Genomic DNA, 21,310 nt, shown 5'->3' on the forward strand with positions numbered 1-21,310 from the left:
TTGTGATTTATTACATAAGGATGTATTACGGTGAGCTTCCCCCACCCCTAAAAAAATGGGCAAGCCCATGGTTACATGAAGACACAGATACATAAACACACAGGTTTCAGCTGTGGCCACCTGGTGGCAGCACTGGCTCTGCTTCAAATAAACCATACTGTAAAAAAGCTACAGGTAATTATAACTTCTAAGCAGTTTCAGTTACACAATACTGACAACAAACATAGAATGTAACAAAACAAGCTAACATGGTGATAAATAGTGTATGTATTTAAAAATACTGACTAAATTCTGTGTGTGTGAGTAAATGGTGCACTCAGTGCTCATGTTTATAACTTTATCATAAAACTTCATCATTCTGCACAAACCAGACTAAACACAAACAGTAACAGTAAAGAGACAGATCTTCTTTTCTGGGACATCTGCCAGAGCACTGCAGGAGACATCATCTCATGTATTACAGCTGAAAATCTTAACATGCCTCTAAGAGCATAGCCAGGCATCTTCTACAAAGAGAGCCTGTGTTTGTGCTGATCTGCTAAAGCTGCAGGGGGACAGGCAATATCACACAGACTCACAGAGGACCATGTGGTGTGGAGTGGTGTTGCATGCAAAAGATTATTTCCCAGTACCGATACTGATTTAAGAATGAAATGGAAAAGAGAACATGAGAAGCAGTGCAACAACTGGGACAAAAGCTCATGACAGCACCAGCTCCAAAATAAACTACAAGAGGTATGCAAGTGTCAGGAGAAAAGGAGAATAAAAAAACACACAGCTTTTCATGCAAAGTTCTATTACTATCTTCAGAGATGAGTGGTTATTGTTGGGGGAACTTTAAAGCAATGGTTACTTCTCAAAACAATGCACACAAAATGAAGAGCATAATTTATCACCACACTATACACTGGTAGTAGAGAGTTAAATACATTCTAACATCAAGCAGCAAGAGTGATACGCACATTAGGCCTACACTGAATAATAGAGAACAGAACACAAACAGTCACACACACGGGTACAATTTGAGTTCCCATTCCCAAGTGCAGGAGAAGGATAAACCATAATATTCAGAGGAAAGCTTTGCCATGGCAACCAGCCTAGCCTGGAAACAGGGTCACGGTCTCCTTTGCAGAGCCAGAGATGCATTGAAGCAGAATGGGGATGTCTGCGAAAGACTGTGTGTGAGTGAGTGTATGTATATTTGTATGCTTCAATCCCTGTCAAAACGCAAGTACTGTGCAAGCAACAAAAGCTGCTGCTGCTGCTGCTGATAGTCAATTTGCAAGGAAACAAATATCTCACAACTTCCATAGTGAGCATGTCTGTGTGTTTACATTTGGTCAAACTCTTTTTCAAAATCACTTGACCTATGAGTTTAGGACATTGCAAGTAGCAATGACACTCTTTACTTTGTCACAAGGAAACATGGTGCATTCACCTTCACACATGCACAAACACCATTCATTTTAAATGAGGGAAGCTGTCAACTTCATTTTGATTTAAGTTTTTAACACAGGTCATTTATTATTATTATTATTATTATTATAAGTTTATGTTACCAATTTGACGGAGAAAGAAATCTTAATTAATTTCAATGTTTAGTCATGAATACATCTTTACATGTTCAGTTCAAATCTAGTATATTACAATTACAATTAATGTCTGTCCTTTGCTGCCAGAAAATATCTTGTTCAATTTGTAACTGACATATATATTACTATTTTAATTTGAAAGAGACCAACTATTGCAACAACACCGAAATTAAAGTTGTGTAGCTATATTTAGATGGCACGCACAACAGTGATTTCCTTTGTCCTGAACTGCCACACTTGATGACAATACACCACATTATTGACGTGAATGTTTTTAAAGAGCCAGAAAAAAGAGGCACTAAATACTCTGAGCAGAGTCCATTATGTTTTATCTTTATCTAACAGCAGTCAAGCCAGACTCTTCAAAACTGGAGTCAAGACAAGTGGAGATAGCTATAATGAACCATATCTTTAAAATGATTGATTGTTCATAATTACCAATCATGAATACATATGTAAAAACACCAACAAGCATATATAAATAAATAAACGTTTGTCTTGTAGCAAGAGCTCGAGATAGAAAGGCTGCCAGCACAGACCACCACACACTTCATCTTAATGTTACTACAACAGAAAGAATTTAGGTGGGAGAGGAAAAGCATGGGAAAGCACTGCAAAGTTAGGTCACAGTATTAATATAAGACCCATTTGGCTTCTGTGGTGCACATGATAACATTCAACCCCAAGCTAAATCTTGGGTTTAAATCAGGCTACAAGTGACACCATCTCTATTAACCATGTAATATGAATTAAACAAAAACAATGGAAAGGAAATATACCTGGATATGATATTAAAGATGCTCTGGCAGACTGGCACACAGGCTTTTAATACCTTTATTCATTGTGACATAGTGGAGACATTATTATAAATTTGACACCTCAATTTTCTGTTTTACACATGCAGTTGTAGTCTACAGCTAAACCAGAGCACTGATATGCTGACAACTTTGAATCTCTCTCTCTCTCTCACACCCCCCCTCCCCCAATTGCCATGATTACAGTGTGTACGAGTAAAAAATAAGCCTCTTCTTTGTACTTGCTCCTTTCCCTCTGTTCTCCAGTTCCCTCTGTTGTTTCTCCTTTATCTTTACCCCTCTCGTTTGTTCAATCTCTCTCTGTGTCTGTCATGATGAATCAGGGAAAGGCAGTGATAGGCACAGCGCTGTGACTCGGCTACTCCAAGAGATCTCTTTCTGTTTCCTCCCTCAATTTTTTTGCCCTCCCTCCCTCTTTCTCTCTCCTCTAAACAACAGCTGCCACAAACCCTTTAGAGCGAACTCCAAAAGCTTGGCTAAAAGACATGTGGGACAAGAGCAAGTAAAGAACAAATTTGTGTTTGTGTGTGTGATCAGAATGTTAATTCTTGGTAGGTATAATGCTAAGTGTTAAGTCATAAGCATGCTGGTCACCGTCTGTGTTCGACCTTCCACCACTGTTGTCGTTGGTGGAGTTTCTTGCCAAATATTGGATGAACCAGTTTTACATATTGAGTGCAGAACATTAACTCACAAGATGTGGACACTTTGGGGAAACTATATGAATAGCAAACGGAGGACTCCTCTGCTCAGCCTCCCGTTTCCAAAAGCAACAGTGGAACTACTGTGACCTTAACACAACAGCAAGGCTGACGTTTTCCTTCATTTGTGTAGTAAGCTTCCACTTCAAAAAGTGAAGCACGTGCTCAGGCTAGTTAGGGCATCTGTAGAAACATGGTAACACAAGATGGCCACCTCTGTAAAGCAAGGCACTTGCTTAATATAAAAGGCTTATTTCAAGGCTACAAAACCCAAACTTATTTGAAAGTGATTATACACTAATACAAACAAACTTATGGTTAGGATATTCAATTTATGCCAATAAATGGCAGCCTTCCATCATTATCTGAATGCATTGTTTTGCAAAAATGACAAAATCAGGAAAAAGATAACTTTAGTCTAAATCTGTAGGGAGGTTAAAGTAATTAGCTACACTCCCTCGATCCCTCGCCTGCCACCAGAGAGTGCATCATGGCAACTATAACCACGACATGCCCTGAGCTCCTCTAAATGTTTCTCCCAATGTCTTTCTCAGTCCAAGTAAACAGGCTGCTACAGATTAACCAGTTACTATCCAACTCACTGTGACTGTTAGACACACAGATACAGTGACACGGCAGCCTAAAGGTACAAGTGGACAATGACCGTCTCTGCTAGACACAAAAAAGCAGAAAACAAACTCAGCTTAAAAACCACATCAGTTTGGGAAGAAATTATATAAACAAACATGTCATCAAATGAACAAAACCCCTTTGCTAAGTTTACTTACAGAGACACCAAATTTACCAAATCTCTGACTACATTAGAGATTTGATGAGTAACATCAGGCATTTTATTGGTGCAATATTGAATGGCCAGTTCATTGTATATTCTAAATTATAATTTGTTGATCTTACACTGTGAATTTATTTATTCAGAAGCCAAATGCTAAACCCAATGTTAGTTGTAAGCTTCTCTACAACCATCAGTAGTATCAGTGTATTTTTTTAAGCACAATCTAAACAATTTCATTTGTTGTGTTTCAGATGCTGTGATTACGTGCATGTTGTTTGTTCAATGACGTTCTTTATAAGGTTTGTTTGTTTTGCTTCAGCTGCAGGACACTATCAAATTTCACACTGTATACAATGATTTTACCATTGTATTGTTGCCTTAACAATGCTCTTGCATCAATTTGGGGTTGGACCTTCTGAAGAAGCACAAAAGGAACAGCTGTATTTGTTTCAGCAGTCCTCCAGAATTACTCTGCTAGTGAGGCAATCTTTGAGATCTGGAGAGTGAAGACAAAGTGAAACACTGCTGTGAGATGTGACCAAGTCTAACTTTCGTAGTCAAACGACAAAGACTTCTGTTATTCTAAACCTGACAACAGAAAACAGAAAAGGCACCAGCAACCCCCAGCTCAGGTCTGGCTCTGCCTGGAAATCTCACAGCATCAGACACACAGATTAAACCATTAATCCTGTTAGGTCCTCTTACAGAAGCGCATGGTAACAAATGACCACGGCCGCAAGAGCACATGGTGATTTAGGCATGCACATCACCCACCAACACACAAACATGCACTCTTCTCAAATCAGTGCACAAGTCAAATTGATGGCTAATAATAAAAGAGAAAAGACACTGACCGTGACTCGGGCTGAGAGCCATGTTGCCTGAATTCAGGGCTTCATCAAAACGAGCAAATATCGCCTGCAACCTGCAGTGGAGAGAGAAGAGGAAAGGTTAGAATAACACACATGTACATGAAACTGACACTGACAGAATCAAGACTACGACTAATCTGTTACATGTGTAAATGGAGACACACACACACACACTCACCAAGCCAGGCTTTGACCTAGAGACGGACAATGAGATGTGATACCCGGGAGAAAGTATCATCAGTGGCAACATGTGGACTGCCTGACTGCCTGCCTGCCTGTCTGCCTGTCTGCCTGTCTGTCTGCAAGCTCACTGGTGGGTGTGTCATTATGTCAGTCACAGTGCAACAGCAACTTAACAAGAGTCTTCCTAACATCCTAAGATCAGCATAAAACAAATACACAATCATAACACAAATTGTGTAATTTAGAGTTTGGAATGACTGCATAGTAACAGGGCAACAATCTCTCAGATTTCACAGACAAATCAAGATAAAGCAATTGCTTAGCCGCAAGTAAAAGCCTCCATCAACCTCATTGTTGGGACACATTGGTTACGCATGACTGGTATGACAGAAATAAAACAGACACAATGACCTACATTGCTCAGTAATTGCCCAAATGTAAAAAAAAAGACATTTGAGAACACAAGATTAAGAGCAATACACACCTTCCTCTGACTGTCCACCTGTCTGTCTGTCAGTCTTGTGGTATCTGGGTGCCGGTCCACAACCAACAGACAGCTTAGAGTCTCCTGATAAGTGACGATTAGTATTGCACTGGGCTGCTCAGCCGTGTAGCGTTTGAAGTGGTTCCCTAATTTTCATTAGCATTTTAATGTACGTTCTTGGTTCAGAAATAATCTAGCCTATAGTATTCTGCACTTGTTTGCCTCAGCATTTTCCAGTGGGTTGATAAGTAGGTTGCTGCGCAACGTTGCATTAGCTCCCATGCTAGTGACACACACAGTGATCCTCAGCTCCCCTCAGCTCTTTGTATCCAACATGGTGCAGTGACTCCAAGAGACAGAGAGGCAGAGGGGAGGAGGGAGGGAGAGAGAGAGAGGGAGGGAGGGAAGCAAACAGCGAAAGACCAAAGCATGCTACACGCATGCGACAAAGCACCACCTACTGTCACACATACGCACTGAACGCTAAGCTCACACACCCACTGAGAAATCTCCGGAGTGAAACAAGGAGTTGAATCTCAGACAGGGTCTTTGAGAGAGATAGACAAGTGGGCCAGTTTGTGTGACCGCCAGCAAAGAGATTCAGTTACCCTTTACATAACCTCCCTCTCATACCCAGACACACACACACATTCACAATGATCAAAGGGGGAGGGGCTGTACAGCCAAAAGCAGACAGAAACAATGTTGCTCTTCCTCACTTGTCCATGTCCTCCTATTCCTCTTTTTTAAAATTCTACTCTCTTTTTTCCATAAGTCAATGTGCCCATTTCCATAACACTGCACCTTTTACACCAAGCTTTCAATGCTGAATAACTGACTGTCGTTAAGAAAAAGTGTCACCCCAAATTTAGCAGAGGTGACTCAAACCCTTCAGGTAGGTAGTTAATTTCATGGAGCATGAAATGTGACCAAGACATGTCTGCTGAATGCTGCTTTAACGTGCATTTCACCTGCTGTCAGGAAACTACTGCCACAACCCTTACCATTTACTGTACAGGGACGACTAGTGACTTAAAACAGTTATTCCATACACGTCCTGACTACACCTTGGAAATATATACACTTAGCAAAACACACGTCCTGTTTTCTGAATATGATCTGCTACCTGCAGGCTGATGTTATAGAGCAAGCAAATGTTGTCTCGAGCTCAATGTCTATCACACTACTTAGCATGGAAAAAGGTTATCTCTGTCATGTTTCATGATACTGTACTCCTGCACATTTTGCACTGTGGATACTGGTATGTTTTTACAGTGTTTTGTATTCAGGTTTTTTTTAATGCCCACATTATATATATTCTTTGTTTTTATGTGTTTAAGGAAGGTGCAATGCTCATTTTTAGGGCAGGTGCAACATAATGTTTTCTTAAATTCAGTGAACTACACATCCTTTGTTAGCCTTTTGTTGTCGGTCATACAGTGTATTGCGCTAGTTGTATTTTTTACTAATTATAACATGCTCTTTGTATTTTCAGCTTCTCAAATATTTGAGAATATCAACATTTTTCTACACGTTTTGGAACAAACAAGTACATAATTCATCAAGAAAATAATCAACAGATAAATCAAATGAAAATAATAGTTAGTTGCAGCCCCACAGCAGACTACAATGTAAGAAGAAAAGAAAAGAAAAGCAAGCACTGGTTTCAAAACTAAATCACTGCATCTGCCATGAAACTAAAACAGGCACACACGGGTCTATATAAAACCTTAGCACACAGACATTATGTTTACACTGGAGACAGACTTAATATGAGCAACACATGACACACTGCAACAGCCACCATTCACAGACACAAGACTTATATTCATTATTCAACAGTCAGTGCAGAACACTGACTGCTGCTCAGATCTCACACATGGGAGAAAGGGGGTAAATGGGGAGAGTCTGGGGGTCACAGTCTGCTCAGAATAACCCTCAACTGGGCACATGTATCCAGGACGACCACAGAGGCCACTCAATGGACCACTTTAGATGACATGAACACACACACGCTCTCTTCAGTTTTTCCACAACTGTGTTACTCCACCCAATGCCTTTGTCCCCCATCTGCCCCCTCCCGCCCCCTTCCACAGGCAGTCAGTAAGCATTGTGCTCAGGATGAAAGTGCCTCTGTGTGTGTGAAGGGCAGGGTGGTGCATGGTGTGGCCTGGGACAGCCTTGGTGCCAAGGCCACAGGACCCTCCACACAACTTAATCCCTGCTTGATTAAGCGCACATACAAACAAATACAACTCATCGCAAGTGACAAGGACAGAGACGATCAGCAACTCACCGCGCAGCAGGCAGGCCTCGCTTTCCCACGTCTGCTCTGACCCTCTCCCCGACGTGACGATAAACATCCACCAATGACGTAATGGCGGCCTCACGTACCTACAAACAGCAACATAAATCCATTAAAAGCCCTGTCCTCCACACACACACAAATAAAATTACATTCCAGCACACAAGCTGAAAATTACATTCCAGCACACAACAGTAGATGCAAATTCATCTACTGTATATCAATGTCAGTGTGGACGTGTTAAAAACCTGTAAATACACAAATAACTCTTAATAATATTTCCTTGGCGATTACAGTCTCTCTCCACTGCCTGGGATTAGAAAGATTAAAGGTTGCAAATGTAAACGTATTCAAATAAAAAACTGTTAACGCCCCCGTACTCATCCTCCAGACATGTGATTTGCTAGTTATGTTGAGGCTAATGTTGTGATAGGGTAGTGGGATGATGTTTAAGGGATTCTGTGGAACTGAGGGTGGGTGGGGTCTATGGCACTGATGATTGGTCTGAACAGTATGTGGGTAGATAATCATTGGGTAGAAGACAGAGGCAGATTTCAGTGTTGGGGTGCAACTCCACTGGAGGTTTAACCAACCTCTCTCTACCCCTCTCTCACTCACTCTGACACACACAGACAGAGTTAGTACCACTGTGTGTTTTAATGGCTGGGTGTTGAGTGCTCATGATTCAGCAGTGAAACTTGCTTCAGGGCCCACAGAGCCCATCTCCTCACTAATAACAGTAATAATCACAGTGCTGCATTGAGATGCCTGCTGCCACCACACTTAGGATGCAGAAAAATACACCACAAGCTTGGCTACAAGGAAGACGCATTGGAATCTGTCCAAACACAAACATACACAAGACACACATGTACCAATGTAATCATCACATCATGTTATTAAGTGCTTTGCAACTTACCTGTGGGTTCTGATCTCCAGTTAGAGAGCAGAGATGAGGGACTATTTTACTGAGGCTCAGTGACTGGGCTCCATACCTTTAAGAGACACATCAGAGGCAGAGGAAATAAAGGGATGATTATTAATAATAATGCAAAGCAAGTAAGCAACAGATGGTGATCATTCTGTCAATGATGTACCAGCTGTATTTTTTTTAATCAAGTTTTCAGGAAGCAGAGGAAACATTTAGATTTTCTTTAGTCTAAACTGCAAATCAATGTACACATATATTAAAGTTACAATACACAAGTTTACAGGGGTAAACAAGTGATTATTGAGTAGATTATGTAATGTGGAAGAATGTCAGCTATGTTAAGGAGGATTACGCAGGGATAGAAATAATACAAAGACATTGATGTTAAAAAAGGCATGATTTCTTTGCCTCACAGTAATATTTTGACATGAGATACACATCAATCTCAGGCTGCATCAGTCTCCTGAGGTTTAATGGTTACCGTTGTATGCTCAGTTTTACTATCAGGTAGCAGCTCAGCATTTAGCACAACCATGTCACTTTCCAAAAGTAAAAGATGACGAAAGTAGCACTGTCACTCCAAGTAGCAACTTTAAGGTCAGAAAGAAAAAGAACCTACACCAACTTGAACTGCCGTTGACTTATTCTCACAAGACATGCAGCAAGCTGTTTTGTTTAATGACACTTTAAAATTCTACAGTGGTGGAAATCGTCTTAAAGCTAATGATAGGAAATTACAACAAACATATTCCTTCAGTAAAATGTGTCAAAAGTCAAAAAGACACAGTAGTTAAATTCAATTTGAATTCAAATAACTATTTTTTGTGTAATTGTGTCATTGTGTATCACATCATATCAACATACTACATATCATCTCACTCATAAACATACTTATCACCTTAACATTTACAATTTGCAAATATATACTGAGAGACATTAATAGAAGACTTATTTCTCTTTTCTCAGATGTCCACAGGAGTTGTGGTTTGTGGGGGAAAAAATGTCTCCACCATGCTTTCTTTCATCTTTTACAGTAAAAAAGACACAGATGAAGAGGAAGAAGTTACTCACGCGCTGAGTGTGGCACTGAGACAGAGGCAGACTCCTTCTCGACTGCGGAAGTTCTTGTGTTTAAAACCAAGAAGCAGTCTTTCCCAAACGTACTGGAGAATGGAGAGCAGGAGGGATAAGTGTGTGTGTGTGTGTGTGTGTGTGTGTGTGTGTGTGTGTGTGTGTGTGTGTGTGTGTGTGTGTGTGTGTGTGTGTGTGTGTGTGTGTGGAGAGAGAGAAAAATGAGTGTCATTAAGAATGAACAGCAGATAAAGTTCCTCATCAGGACTTTGAGTAGATTACAGATGTACATCTCTCTGTAACGCATGAGGTGCATGTATTTAACACAACATGAAGTTGTGACATGACCCATGATATTCCTGGCATATCCAGGAGAGGGAGCCCAAACACAGAGCTCCTCTCTGATGTACTGAGTTTCTATTATTAATGTGGATGTGATTTGTCTGCTATTGGCTCTGCTCTTTTATCCTTCATCTGAATTTACTGCAATTGACCAACAAGTTGTTACTGCATGAAACTGTTTCACAAATTTGTAGAATTTGATATTATGTCGGGGACTGTACAGGAAACTCAAACTGTTTTCAGGAACAACCAATATGTAGATTTGATCAACTTCTAACAATCCATGTCTTGATATCTATAGTCTTACAATGGGTGCTTGAAATTGATTTGGTTTAAAAACCAAGGAGTCTCTGACTTGTTATGATACTGAGACTTTTTTGTACATGTGTGTCTGTGCCTTACCATGGGTGACGCAGTCTGCTCCATGCAGCGAAGGATTAGAGCTTGGCTGTTCTCCCTGACCTGGTCCTTCCCATCACCCATTCTGTCCACCAGAGCTGGCAAAACTACAAACACAGATGGAATAAGGGAGAGAGAAAAAGAGAGTGTCAGTCAACAAAGTCAGTAAATGAAAATGCATTTCAGTGGACAATTTGTTTAATTGAAAACAGGGGAACATTTATCATAATTGAATCTGAAATGTTACCAGATTTAACAAAAGGACACAGGGCATTTAAATTAAAAAATACAAAAGAAAAAGGACAAGGAGAGAGGGCAACAAATAAGAAATGGACCATGATTAAAATAATGCCAAGATGATCAAATGCTTTCACGTCGGTCTCAGATAAGTAGTAGTGACACCAAAGTAATGAGATGACGCACTGTAAAGAATACAATATAATGGCCCATAATTTCAAATGAACGGCAAGTATTTTGGCAACTATTAAAATATTTCAGATCTTTTCTCTAATCCTCCATAAGGAGGAAGGCAATGCTATCAAAGCAAAGGCCTACACAGCATGGAAGGGTAAGTCATGTGCCGACCAGCTTGCTAATTTTTCACAAATATTCCCTTGAACGCCTGTTTCAAAAACCCCTTGCATCACTGAAAGGCTACCACCAAATACTGATGACTTTCTGTTTCCATGGAAGGGCTTTGAATGATCTTCTTCCACCACAGTTTGCCTGCTGGTGGAACTGATCCACAGACACCACCATCACACCTATGACTATGTGGACATGCATTTTACATTTCACTTCAGTCCATAACAAGATAAGATAGACTTTACTGAGCCTAAGGAAATTTGTCACATTTAAAAACAAACAAACAAAAATTCTCATGACCACATGCACACAAGAGAGCACATTCAACTACTCCCAGTCATGCAGGACATCACCACACACAGCACAACTGGATAAAGAAAGACCCAAGTCACTCCAAACATAAGATCACCTCCAGGTGCTGTACCTCGAAATCACGTTAAATGGCAAACATGCCAGATAAACAGGTCCTTTCCTTGCATTTTTAGTTGTAGAGTTTATTAGCCCACATATATTAAATACCTAATACAACACATACTGTAAAATACCTCATTATTTCCATTATATAATACTAAATTACATCTATGTGCTTACATGACATTCTTTACTACATGTTTTGACACTGTGACAACTTAAATATTATTACTGATACTATTTGTTCCTCAGTGCCATTGATTTCCAGTGTTTTGAACAGTAAATACAGAAACATGTGTCTGAAAAGCACAATAAAATCAGCTTTTAGCAAGAAGACCCCCTTCACAAAACTAAAATATTTTTGTGATTCTTAGCCATAAAAGCAGTATGTAGTAAATGGGACAGCTCGAGAAAATACCCAATGCCATGAAAAATGTAAAGCTTAAAACAGAGCTACTTCCCTCTGTTTTAGTAATGTTTGCTTTTGAGAAAACAGTATCTATTCTTTAATAATGAATGACCGTTTTCACTAATTTCTTAAAAATGTAACTCTGTAGAAAACATTGGAATAGAATATTTCCAGCCTCATTTTCATCCTTTAACACACCAAGTCTAATATTTACAACACACAATGGTTTAAACGGCCTAGGTTTATTCCAATTGGAATCTATGATTTCATTGTTTACATGGGCGCAAAATTAAATGATCTGATTATGGCATGTGCAAACATGCATCAATCAGTCAGAACAGACTACCGTATTTTGACATGTGCAGTGTTATGTAATTCACCAAAAGTAGAAGAAGAAGCTTCACTTCCGCTTCTGTAGTAAACATGCGCTGCATGCATCTGCTCGTCTCTTTGCTGTCCGCAACCCATCTCATTTTTCTCCTCATCTGTGTCTGTGACTTTCGCATCGGCTCATTATTCTTTTTTGGAAAAGAAATACAGCAGAAACAAAATGGAAAATACGTCCTGTTTATGTGGATCAGACACATGATAGTGCCAAACCAGGAAGTCATAATCAGATCGACTGTTTATATGAATGCCGAACGGCATATACCAGCCCTCTCGTTGGGAATGAAATGTCATTTCGAATGAGCTGTATCAGATCAGAGTTTTCGGTTTGGCCTGTTTACGTGACATATTTTTATTCCGATAATTCTGTCCATGTAAACATAGCTTTAGTCACCAGCCACCAACCAAGCTTAAACACATTAAGCCGCTTAAAGTCCAATCTCTCGTCGACAGTCACATGGAGACACTAAACTTTTTGAATCTCTCTCACACATACACACACACTCCTAGTCTAAAACATCAGGGGGAGGAAAGGGTGACACCGTGATGTCATCTGTCCTTTCGTCAGTCTCTGTGTACATGTGTGTGTACATACGTTATATTTCCAAAACAGCTGGTTGCCTGGGCAACACGGACAATTTCCTCAGACAGAAAAATAAAACCCTCACAGTGGGGCATTGTTGCAGACAACAATGTCATCGTCTGTAGTAAAGACAACATACTCACAGACACATTTGTCTTGTATGAGGCATGGTGACTCACAGTCATTTTTCAACTGAATAATCTCACTGTAAAACCACACAACTTCTGAGCCAATCACATCACCCCATCTTATCTAGCATGTATTCAGTAATTCACTTTTTACTTCACATCTGGGAGCTACTTGGCAAAATGTCCAGCAGCACAGAGTCAATTCCTGGGCACGTACGCACATACAGTGTAATGACAGCAGCAGCCTTGTACTATGAATCTGTCCTGTAGATCAATACAGTCACTCAGTCTCAATGATCTCATCCTCCCCTAAGAGAGCTTGTGTGTGTGTATGTGAGAGAGTGTGTAGGAGAAGGGTAAGCAGAGAGAACTAGAGCACAGGAAAGCAGAGATGGAAGTCAGATTGAGGGAGGGAGATTCCAGAGCTAGTGGTGGCTCAGAGAGATGGTTTTACCATCAGCCAATACACACAAACGTCCGTGTTTGTGGTGGCAGGCTTTGCACAGTGTGACAGGCCCAATCACCTCAGAGCTTTACTGCAGGGTTGAGTGTTTGTTGGTGTCATGAGGCAGCCTGGCTGACAAAGACAGCTGGTGACACCTTGAGTGGGCACAGTAAGGGCTGGCATAACACACACACACGTTTACACTGTATTCGTAGTGAGGACACGCAAAGACATAATACATTCCCTTGCCCTTTACCCTAACCTTATCCATCACCAAACCCAATTCTAATCCTAAAACCAAATTTTAACCCACAAACGTGAAGACCAGCCAAAATGTCCTCACTTTCCCAAAATGTATTCACTCCCTATGGTCACAGAGATACAAACACACACAGACACACACAGACCATGTAATCTGATACAAGATTACAAGATTCAGTCAATGAGGTCATATGAATGCAAGGTGTGGTTTTGGGGGTGCAATAGGGTGAGCTACAGAATGGCAAACTATTCTGAGTCTAAATACAGATGCTAGAGGACACATAACAGAGAGGAGGTGGTGCAAGGCCAAAGAGCAGTCAGTGCTGCTGGTTTGTCTCGGAGGAACCACAGTGTGGAAGTGAAACCCAAAATGAAAGGACAGGGGCCAGAATTATCTACACAACAACTTGGCTGTTTTTAACTACTAAAACAAAAAATACAAACTTCCTGTCAATCCTTGACAGCACCATAGACTATACATAAGAAATGGATGTATCCTTCCAATTTGATATTATAGCACATGTCAATTGTATCAATCATGTTTCATTTACAGGACAACAGATGATAAAGAATGTAACATATACTGTAAGTGACTGACAGCCGGTATCATTCAACATGTGCCTGGTTGCAGCTGGCATCGGTGAACTTCTGGTTTCAAAAACTGACGTGGCAAATCTGAAGGCTTTAAAACAAGAGTTCATTCTGCAACTGGAAGACTGCATCCATTTCTTATATAAGGTCTATGATTAGGACTAAATGCATTAACTGCAAAGCCTGATTAGCTAAACAGAAATAAAACACCCTCATAATCCTTTGGGAAAGATAAGCAACTAAAAGATAACAAAAGTGTGTGTTGGCGACAGAAACACAGGAATATGGTTTGTACTGTATGTGAACAGTTTAATGAACAAATATCAGAAAAATTCGACAAAATAATAAAAGTAAAACTTGCTTCCTTTAAGTGCCTATAAAGCACCTCATTTGCCCATCCCTGCTAGTGGCTCTCCTCTTCACACATTATATATCTTAGAAAATAGTAGAGCATGTGAAAAGAATTATGGAGTAAAACTGCTTCTTTGGTTTGCTAGCTACTCGCAGGGCTGTCACTTTTTATTCGAAAATCAATATTATTTCAAATTGAAATGTAAAGATCACATTCGAACTGTAATCACATGCTCAAAAGGCAAATACTGCCTTCTCATAAGCGCCTATTAAATTTATTCAAACAGGTCATTATGAAAACTTGACTTGGAAAAAAACTAGCTGAGATGTCTTTATCCCAAAGTTTGAAACAAGTTTATGTTGATATTCTGTACAAACACTGACCTACAGTGACGTTGGTGGTTTGGTGTAAAAGTGTAAAAACCAGAATGTGTACATGAGGAGGGGACAGAGCTCCTCCAGTGGACACCGACTCAAATACAGATGTAGTGCTACCAAAGTAGGTGAACCTTGTTTCTCTAAAACAGTGGTTCCTCTGTATTTGTGTTGAACAGGAGGTTTGATAGTTATGCGTTTACATTTATATTAGACGGCTACAAATCTGTCAGTTTTCATTGCCCATTGCTCTGCACTCTCTATCCCTCCCTCCTCCTCCTCCTCCTCTCATTTTCAATCAGGCATTAGTTGGTAGTTAGCTGCGGACGTGGGAGTTTAGGTACACTTTGCAACATTTTTATCATTCAAATTAGGCAACACATTTTCTGTGAGATGTAACGAAAGTACATGAGTTCAGTTTCAGATGAAAATCAAATACAAACATTTGATGAATGAGATTCAGTTCCTTTTGAGGGTAGGTAGGATAGCTTACCTGTGCCCAGGTTTCCTTTGAACCGCTCTCCCATGCGATCTACAAATGCACCGCAGATATCTATCCCCATCAATGCCACCTAAAAACAGGGTGAGACAGACAGAGACAAAGGTTATGACATTTATGACCTTTCACTGGAATTCCCTTTCATTCCAAACAAAACACATTTCTATCAGTGTCACAGTCTGATAACATATCAGCCTCATTGTTAGCAGTGATCAGAGCACACAAGGGCTGATTGTTCATCCACATACCCATTGGCCTGATGGAAATGTGAAATGTTTGTATCACTGAAGACCATCCACAAAATAAAGTTCCAATCGCCCATGATACACAGCCACGTAATGTACTAATGATGACACCTGAGCATTCTCCAAACCTTGTAAGTGGAGCTGTGAGTTGAGATGATTTCATTACATCGCACTCACATGGCTGAGGTTGAAAATGTGCTTGTGTGGATAACCTGTAAAACTCTACACTATTAAAATCATATTTTGCAAAGAAAACATTTTCTCACCAGTTATGCAAACAGCTGACAATAATCCTGGATATGCTACCTTAATGTGGTCTTAATCACGATCTGAAAAGCAGCATCTGATGTAATCACAGAACATGCAAAGTCAAGCACAGGCTAAAATACGGAGGTGAAAACATGTTGATATATTCCAAACATTCACCATGTCATGTTTGTCCAAATAACCCATGAAAATCTATTTCAACATCTTTATTTTCCTCCACTGCCCTTATTGAGCTGAGGTCCTTAAATAGATATATTGGCTTGTGTGATATGACTCGAAGGGGGAAGGTAGACTGAATTTTTGTGTCCAGTGGTGAAGTTGAGTTTTCCACTGTGTTTCTGATTAGGATCACATCCCACACTGCGCGGTGCTCCTGGAATGCTTGTTTTGGCAAGACTGTGGTAGAACTGAACAGTCCAAAAAGAAAAACCATTAAAACACAACTATCCAGACTCCGCTGTACTGCTTTGACTGTGAAGTCAGACTGCAGTTTTTCCCTTTTTTAGGTAAAGGAAGAGTAGAGCCAGGTAGCTTCATGAAAATAAAGAGGTGTTTGGGGGACAAATAAAAAGGGACAGAGGACAAAAAATATCACAGAGAGTAAAACACAGTCACCTGGAGAAGAAACCTAATCTCAACATGACTACCTTACACTGACCTAATTTAGGGAGAACAGTGAGGATAGGAGGAAAAACAGTGGAATAAAGAAAACATAAAGGAAGGAAACCACCCCGAGGCCTCCCCTCCCCCCTGTACCCAGCACCCCAACAAACATATGGCATCTGCATATGAAGAGAAACAGAGAGGTGGAGATGGAGAAGACAAAAGATGGAGGAAACTGTGCTTGTTATCCACCTCAGAAGCTGAAGAAGAAGAGGAGACGCCTTCTTCCTCCACAGATCTACTACAGTAAAACATCTGGCGAAGGGTGAGGAGGCAAGGAAGACTGGCACCTAAAAGCCTATTAGGTGTCACCCCCAAGTACTGCTGACATCAACCATGTGGACAAAATGTATCTTACAACTCGCAAATGTTATCCATTACACAACCACATCTCTAATCTGTAAACTGCAGAACATGAAGAAAGCTGAGGTATGCAGGAGAAAAAAACACAGTAAATATTTAGCCATGTATGAATGGCTCTTTGTAAAGAATCAGGTTGCTGCCTATGGATACTTTGCCTAACACGTACAGGGTTTAGTCTGGATTCTCAACAGGCTTAAAGTGAGTGTGCTTGAGTGAGAGGACAAAGGGAGCAAAGATGGAGTAGAGTGCTGAAACAATTAGACTGAGGCTACAATCCACAGTTGTTTTAATCAAAGAATTTGTCTATAAAATGCCAGAAAATAGACAACAATCTTAACTGTCTGGTCAGGAATTGTCAGGATGGTAACTTATCTATCACAGGAACACTCACCTTTTAGATCAAGATTATTATTTTACCAAATGTTGTGATAAAAAAACAATGGAAAAGCATGCCATTGCTTTGTTTAGGGGTCAAATTACATTAGCCTAATTTAATGGCATACTGGTCCAGTAAACATTTAATTCAGAACACCATTTCTCCCCTAATAAAAGAAGTATGAATGGTGTCAATCATAAATGTGGGGGATGGCAGAAAAGCGGCAAAGATATAGCATAATTCTGAGTTTTGACAAAACAGCTAACAGTACCAACAGCGTTTATATAAAAAAACAATAATCAACCCATAATAAAGCACCAAAAATGGTTAAGTGTAGCTAAGGCCATTGTCTGACACTGCCTAAAACAAAGCAATGCTGACTGCCTCCAGCTCAAAAGTCCTGCAGCTGCTTCCCACTAAAAGCTACAATCAATTCAGTTTACTAGGGAGATTTTACTATGAAGCACCTGCAGGAAGAGTCCAGTTTGCAAGATGTTTTATTGTTTAGATGTGGAAGTACTAACATATTAATGTTGTAGTACCATATATTTAAATGCTAAATGTGTTTTCCTGTTTGACCATTGTATCCAATTCCTGCATTGTTATAGGTGAATCATTTTATCTTGTGCCAAATAGTTAAGAGAGTAAAACGCTCCATTTTTGTAAATAAATGAGCTGCCAAAAGAGAGTGTGAAAGTGATTCACTAACAAAAACTCTGACCCAGTCTATGGTATGCATATGAAGTAGAGAGAAAAACATACAACGGACATGTTGAATATTGTATTTTAGACATCCTCAAAAGAGGAACTTGAGGGCAGCAGTCTCGTCTTAACATTATTTTTAGGTCATGTGACTTTTTTCTGTGTTTTCCACCAACCTACCCTTAACACCAATGTATCACTCCAGTTCTCCATTCTCCTCTGAAACCCCTCTTTCATTCTCCATCTTCTGTTAAGTCTCTCTTCATCATCGCTCCTCTCTTTCCTCTCCAAGGGCTGACGCAGCATCTTGTGTCCAGTTAACTACTCCCCTTTGCCTGACAGAGAGCCAATCTGTATCACTAAAAGCCAGCTGTGTAAAGGCCTCTATGGGTGACACCTCATTTGCCCATCCCTGCCAGACAGGGATCTGATATCAAGTTACAGTGAATGTATAAAAAAGATAATATGAACAGCCCACTGTTAGCTTGCCACAGACAAAGTTGTACTGATATCGATGGTTCACCTTTTATCTTAAAATGTGTTTGGAGGGTGTAAATCAGATAATGCGGTCAGGATAGGCCTAGACAAACTCCTAAGAACTCCTAACAAAATACTAAGAAAGTCTTATAATGGTGCATCTTTTTAACTTTATTATGGTTAAACACACAATTAGAGCTGAAGCAATTACCGGTACTCGTTTAATTGATTACTAAATTAATTGTCAACTGTATTGATAATCGATTAATCGGCTTGAAGCTTTTTTCCTTATAAATACAAGATTTCTGATTGTTTCAGCTATGTAAATATTTTCTTTGTTTCTTTGCTCATATAACAAAAAATCGTAACAAACTGAATACGTTTGGATTGTGGACTAAACAAGACATTTGAGGGTTTTCATTTACAGGTTTGACAAACACTGATCAACGTTGTTTAACATTTTCTGGACCAAACAATTACTTGATTAACCATGGAAATAATCTGCAGATGAATCGATAATGAAAATAATCGTTAGTTGCTGCTAGGGGTTTCTCAATCAAAACAATGAAAAGACCTAGTTTGATGACGTTAGGAGGCAGCATAGGATCATGGAAATTGTTGGTCACTTGGTTCCAATGTGCATTTGCACTTCATAGGGAGAGCTACAGGACGTTACAGGAGAGACAGATAACGCAGAGGACATCATTAAAGGGTGACCAATGGAATGGTCAATTACCTTGAATATAATGATTTTCTGTGGATGTGTGTTGTTTAAGTGCTACTAAGCACACTCCTCAACATACTACATCGTTTTGGTCTTCATGTTAATGCAAAAATGTTACATGCACGCTGTAGTATGATGATGCATTTGTTTCCAGAATGCACAATTTCCACACTCTTTTTTACTGCATATCAGGACAGACATTGTTTATTAGTTCAAAAAAAGATAAGTGTGGGTCAAATTACTGCATGCCTTGAAAACAGATTGCAGTCTGTTGACTTTCTTTAAGGATCGGTGTCATATTTCAGCAAAAACGTCCATTCCAACATAAATGAAATATGGCAAAGAATGCAGACAAAGCAGTCAACACACACACGCACGCCATGAATAGGAAAACTGAGATAAGCCAAACGGGGAGATTGAGAGTCTGAATGAGAAAGCATAGGTCATAACAATAAGTCTTCTGAACCCTCCCCCCACACCATCCAGTCCTCCAGTAGTCTACAGTGCTGACAATGGCTGCTCTTATTAATAACACAGACTCAGTCAAAACAATTATGTAAACCCCAACAAACCACAGGAACGCCTCGCAAACAGTCCATTCTGTCACTACTGTACATTTTAAATGTTATACGATAATGCTGCGCTGTAAAACACACAGCCTTCAGCGTTATGGAACGTAAGGTGGATGAATGAATCACGGTATACAATTAGATTTTAAATTGGATTAGCTCACAAAAGGGGGGAAATCACATTGTATCATATGTTTGAAATGAGATCACACCAATATGACCACAGCCTGCACAAGTTCTTCGGCCAATATCTCTCACCTTGAAATTGCTGGAGTTTACCCATCCCGTCAGCTCATCTATGGTCTTATCCAGCCGAGGTTTGTCCTGCTCCACGTCCGGTGACCGGAGAGGGTCGTTCAGGTAGTCAATAAGGTCCTGACCGACCTGCAGCCTGCGGGTAACGTCTTTTTGCACGACCTGCTGGTAAAAATAGTCCATGTTGTCATTTTCCTCCATTGGGCACTCCGTGCCGAGGGGCCAGCCACTGAAGCCGACCAAAGACAGTAGACAGCGGTCGGCGGGACGAGGAGTGAAGAACCGAAATGTATATAAACGTTAAATTATAGTCCAGACGAGGGGCGGCGATTATGTGCGGTCTGGCCTGCGTCTAAATAACGTTCGATCATCAACATACAGTCCGTTGTATGAATAGTTTAACACCCACCAAAACAAAAGCTAAACTTTGTGAAACTCATACTTAGCTCGCTAGCTCCCCTACTATACAGTGTTATATTTTTGGGTTAATATAAAACTACTGGAAAGTTAAAAACAACAGCGGTTGACCCCTGACAGGTTCACTCAACATATCCAAACCAAAACAAGCTAACACCTCCCGGGTCGCTTTCTGTTATGCTAACAAAAATAGCACCTAGCTAGTTAGCACAGCGCCCAAACAAGGACAGACCGCCTTCACATCGGCTAGCACGGCTAGCTAACGTAAGATCTCCACAGGCCTAACGCCTGGCTCCTATCTGCCCTGCTATTCCATAACCATAGGCTGGAAAAGTCTGCGGGGGTTCAGTTGTCCACTCCTTCAGCGGAAAACTTGCACCAAAGTCCAATAACAAGGACCCAGCTCCAATACTGCGGTGGCTAACTTGTGTTGGGTTGGCGAATTATCACCACTACCAGTGAACCCGTTAGAAGGCGCTCAGCTCTGCGTGACGCCGGGCACTGCGGTTCACCAGGAGGCGCAGCCGATCACCGATCAGGCCGATGGGTCTTCGGGCACCGCACAGCTGGCCAATGTAATGCCTGATGTAAAATGTCAAACGGTCAAGTGCACAAGGAATACCGCTGATACTCGAAGAGTTAAACATATCTGAAGTGGTATTTTTGTGATTGCTTGTAGCTGAGTGTTCTATATTTTCTGGAGAAGTAATCAATCAAACAAGCCGCACTGGTTTTGTGG

At 40.4% G+C, this 21,310-nt stretch overlaps 1 protein-coding gene across 20 annotated transcripts in view; it reads right to left on the reverse strand.

Annotated features, from left to right (window-relative positions):
- The window catches only part of clasp2 (cytoplasmic linker associated protein 2), a 49,911-nt gene extending 28,816 nt beyond the window's left edge, over positions 1-21,095 (reverse strand). For 16 of the 20 annotated variants that reach the window (XM_044052461.1, XM_044052467.1, XM_044052454.1 and 13 more), the window contains exons 1-7: positions 20,158-21,095; positions 15,508-15,586; positions 10,492-10,595; positions 9,748-9,839; positions 8,665-8,740; positions 7,737-7,834; positions 4,756-4,826 (exon numbers count right to left, since the gene is read on the reverse strand). In XM_044052461.1, the coding sequence (XP_043908396.1) occupies positions 4,756-4,826; positions 7,737-7,834; positions 8,665-8,740; positions 9,748-9,839; positions 10,492-10,595; positions 15,508-15,586; positions 20,158-20,355 (718 nt within the window). In that variant the 5' untranslated portion in view covers positions 20,356-21,095. The remainder of the gene's footprint in view (positions 1-4,755; positions 4,827-7,736; positions 7,835-8,664; positions 8,741-9,747; positions 9,840-10,491; positions 10,596-15,507; positions 15,587-20,157) is intronic. The other 4 variants (XM_044052464.1, XM_044052465.1, XM_044052463.1 and 1 more) reach the window with 1 other exon arrangement.
- Positions 21,096-21,310: the final 215 nt, after the last annotated feature.

Source organism: Solea senegalensis, linkage group LG20 (assembly GCF_019176455.1).
Source record: "Solea senegalensis isolate Sse05_10M linkage group LG20, IFAPA_SoseM_1, whole genome shotgun sequence".
In the NCBI taxonomy this organism is placed as follows: Eukaryota; Metazoa; Chordata; class Actinopteri; order Pleuronectiformes; family Soleidae; genus Solea; species Solea senegalensis.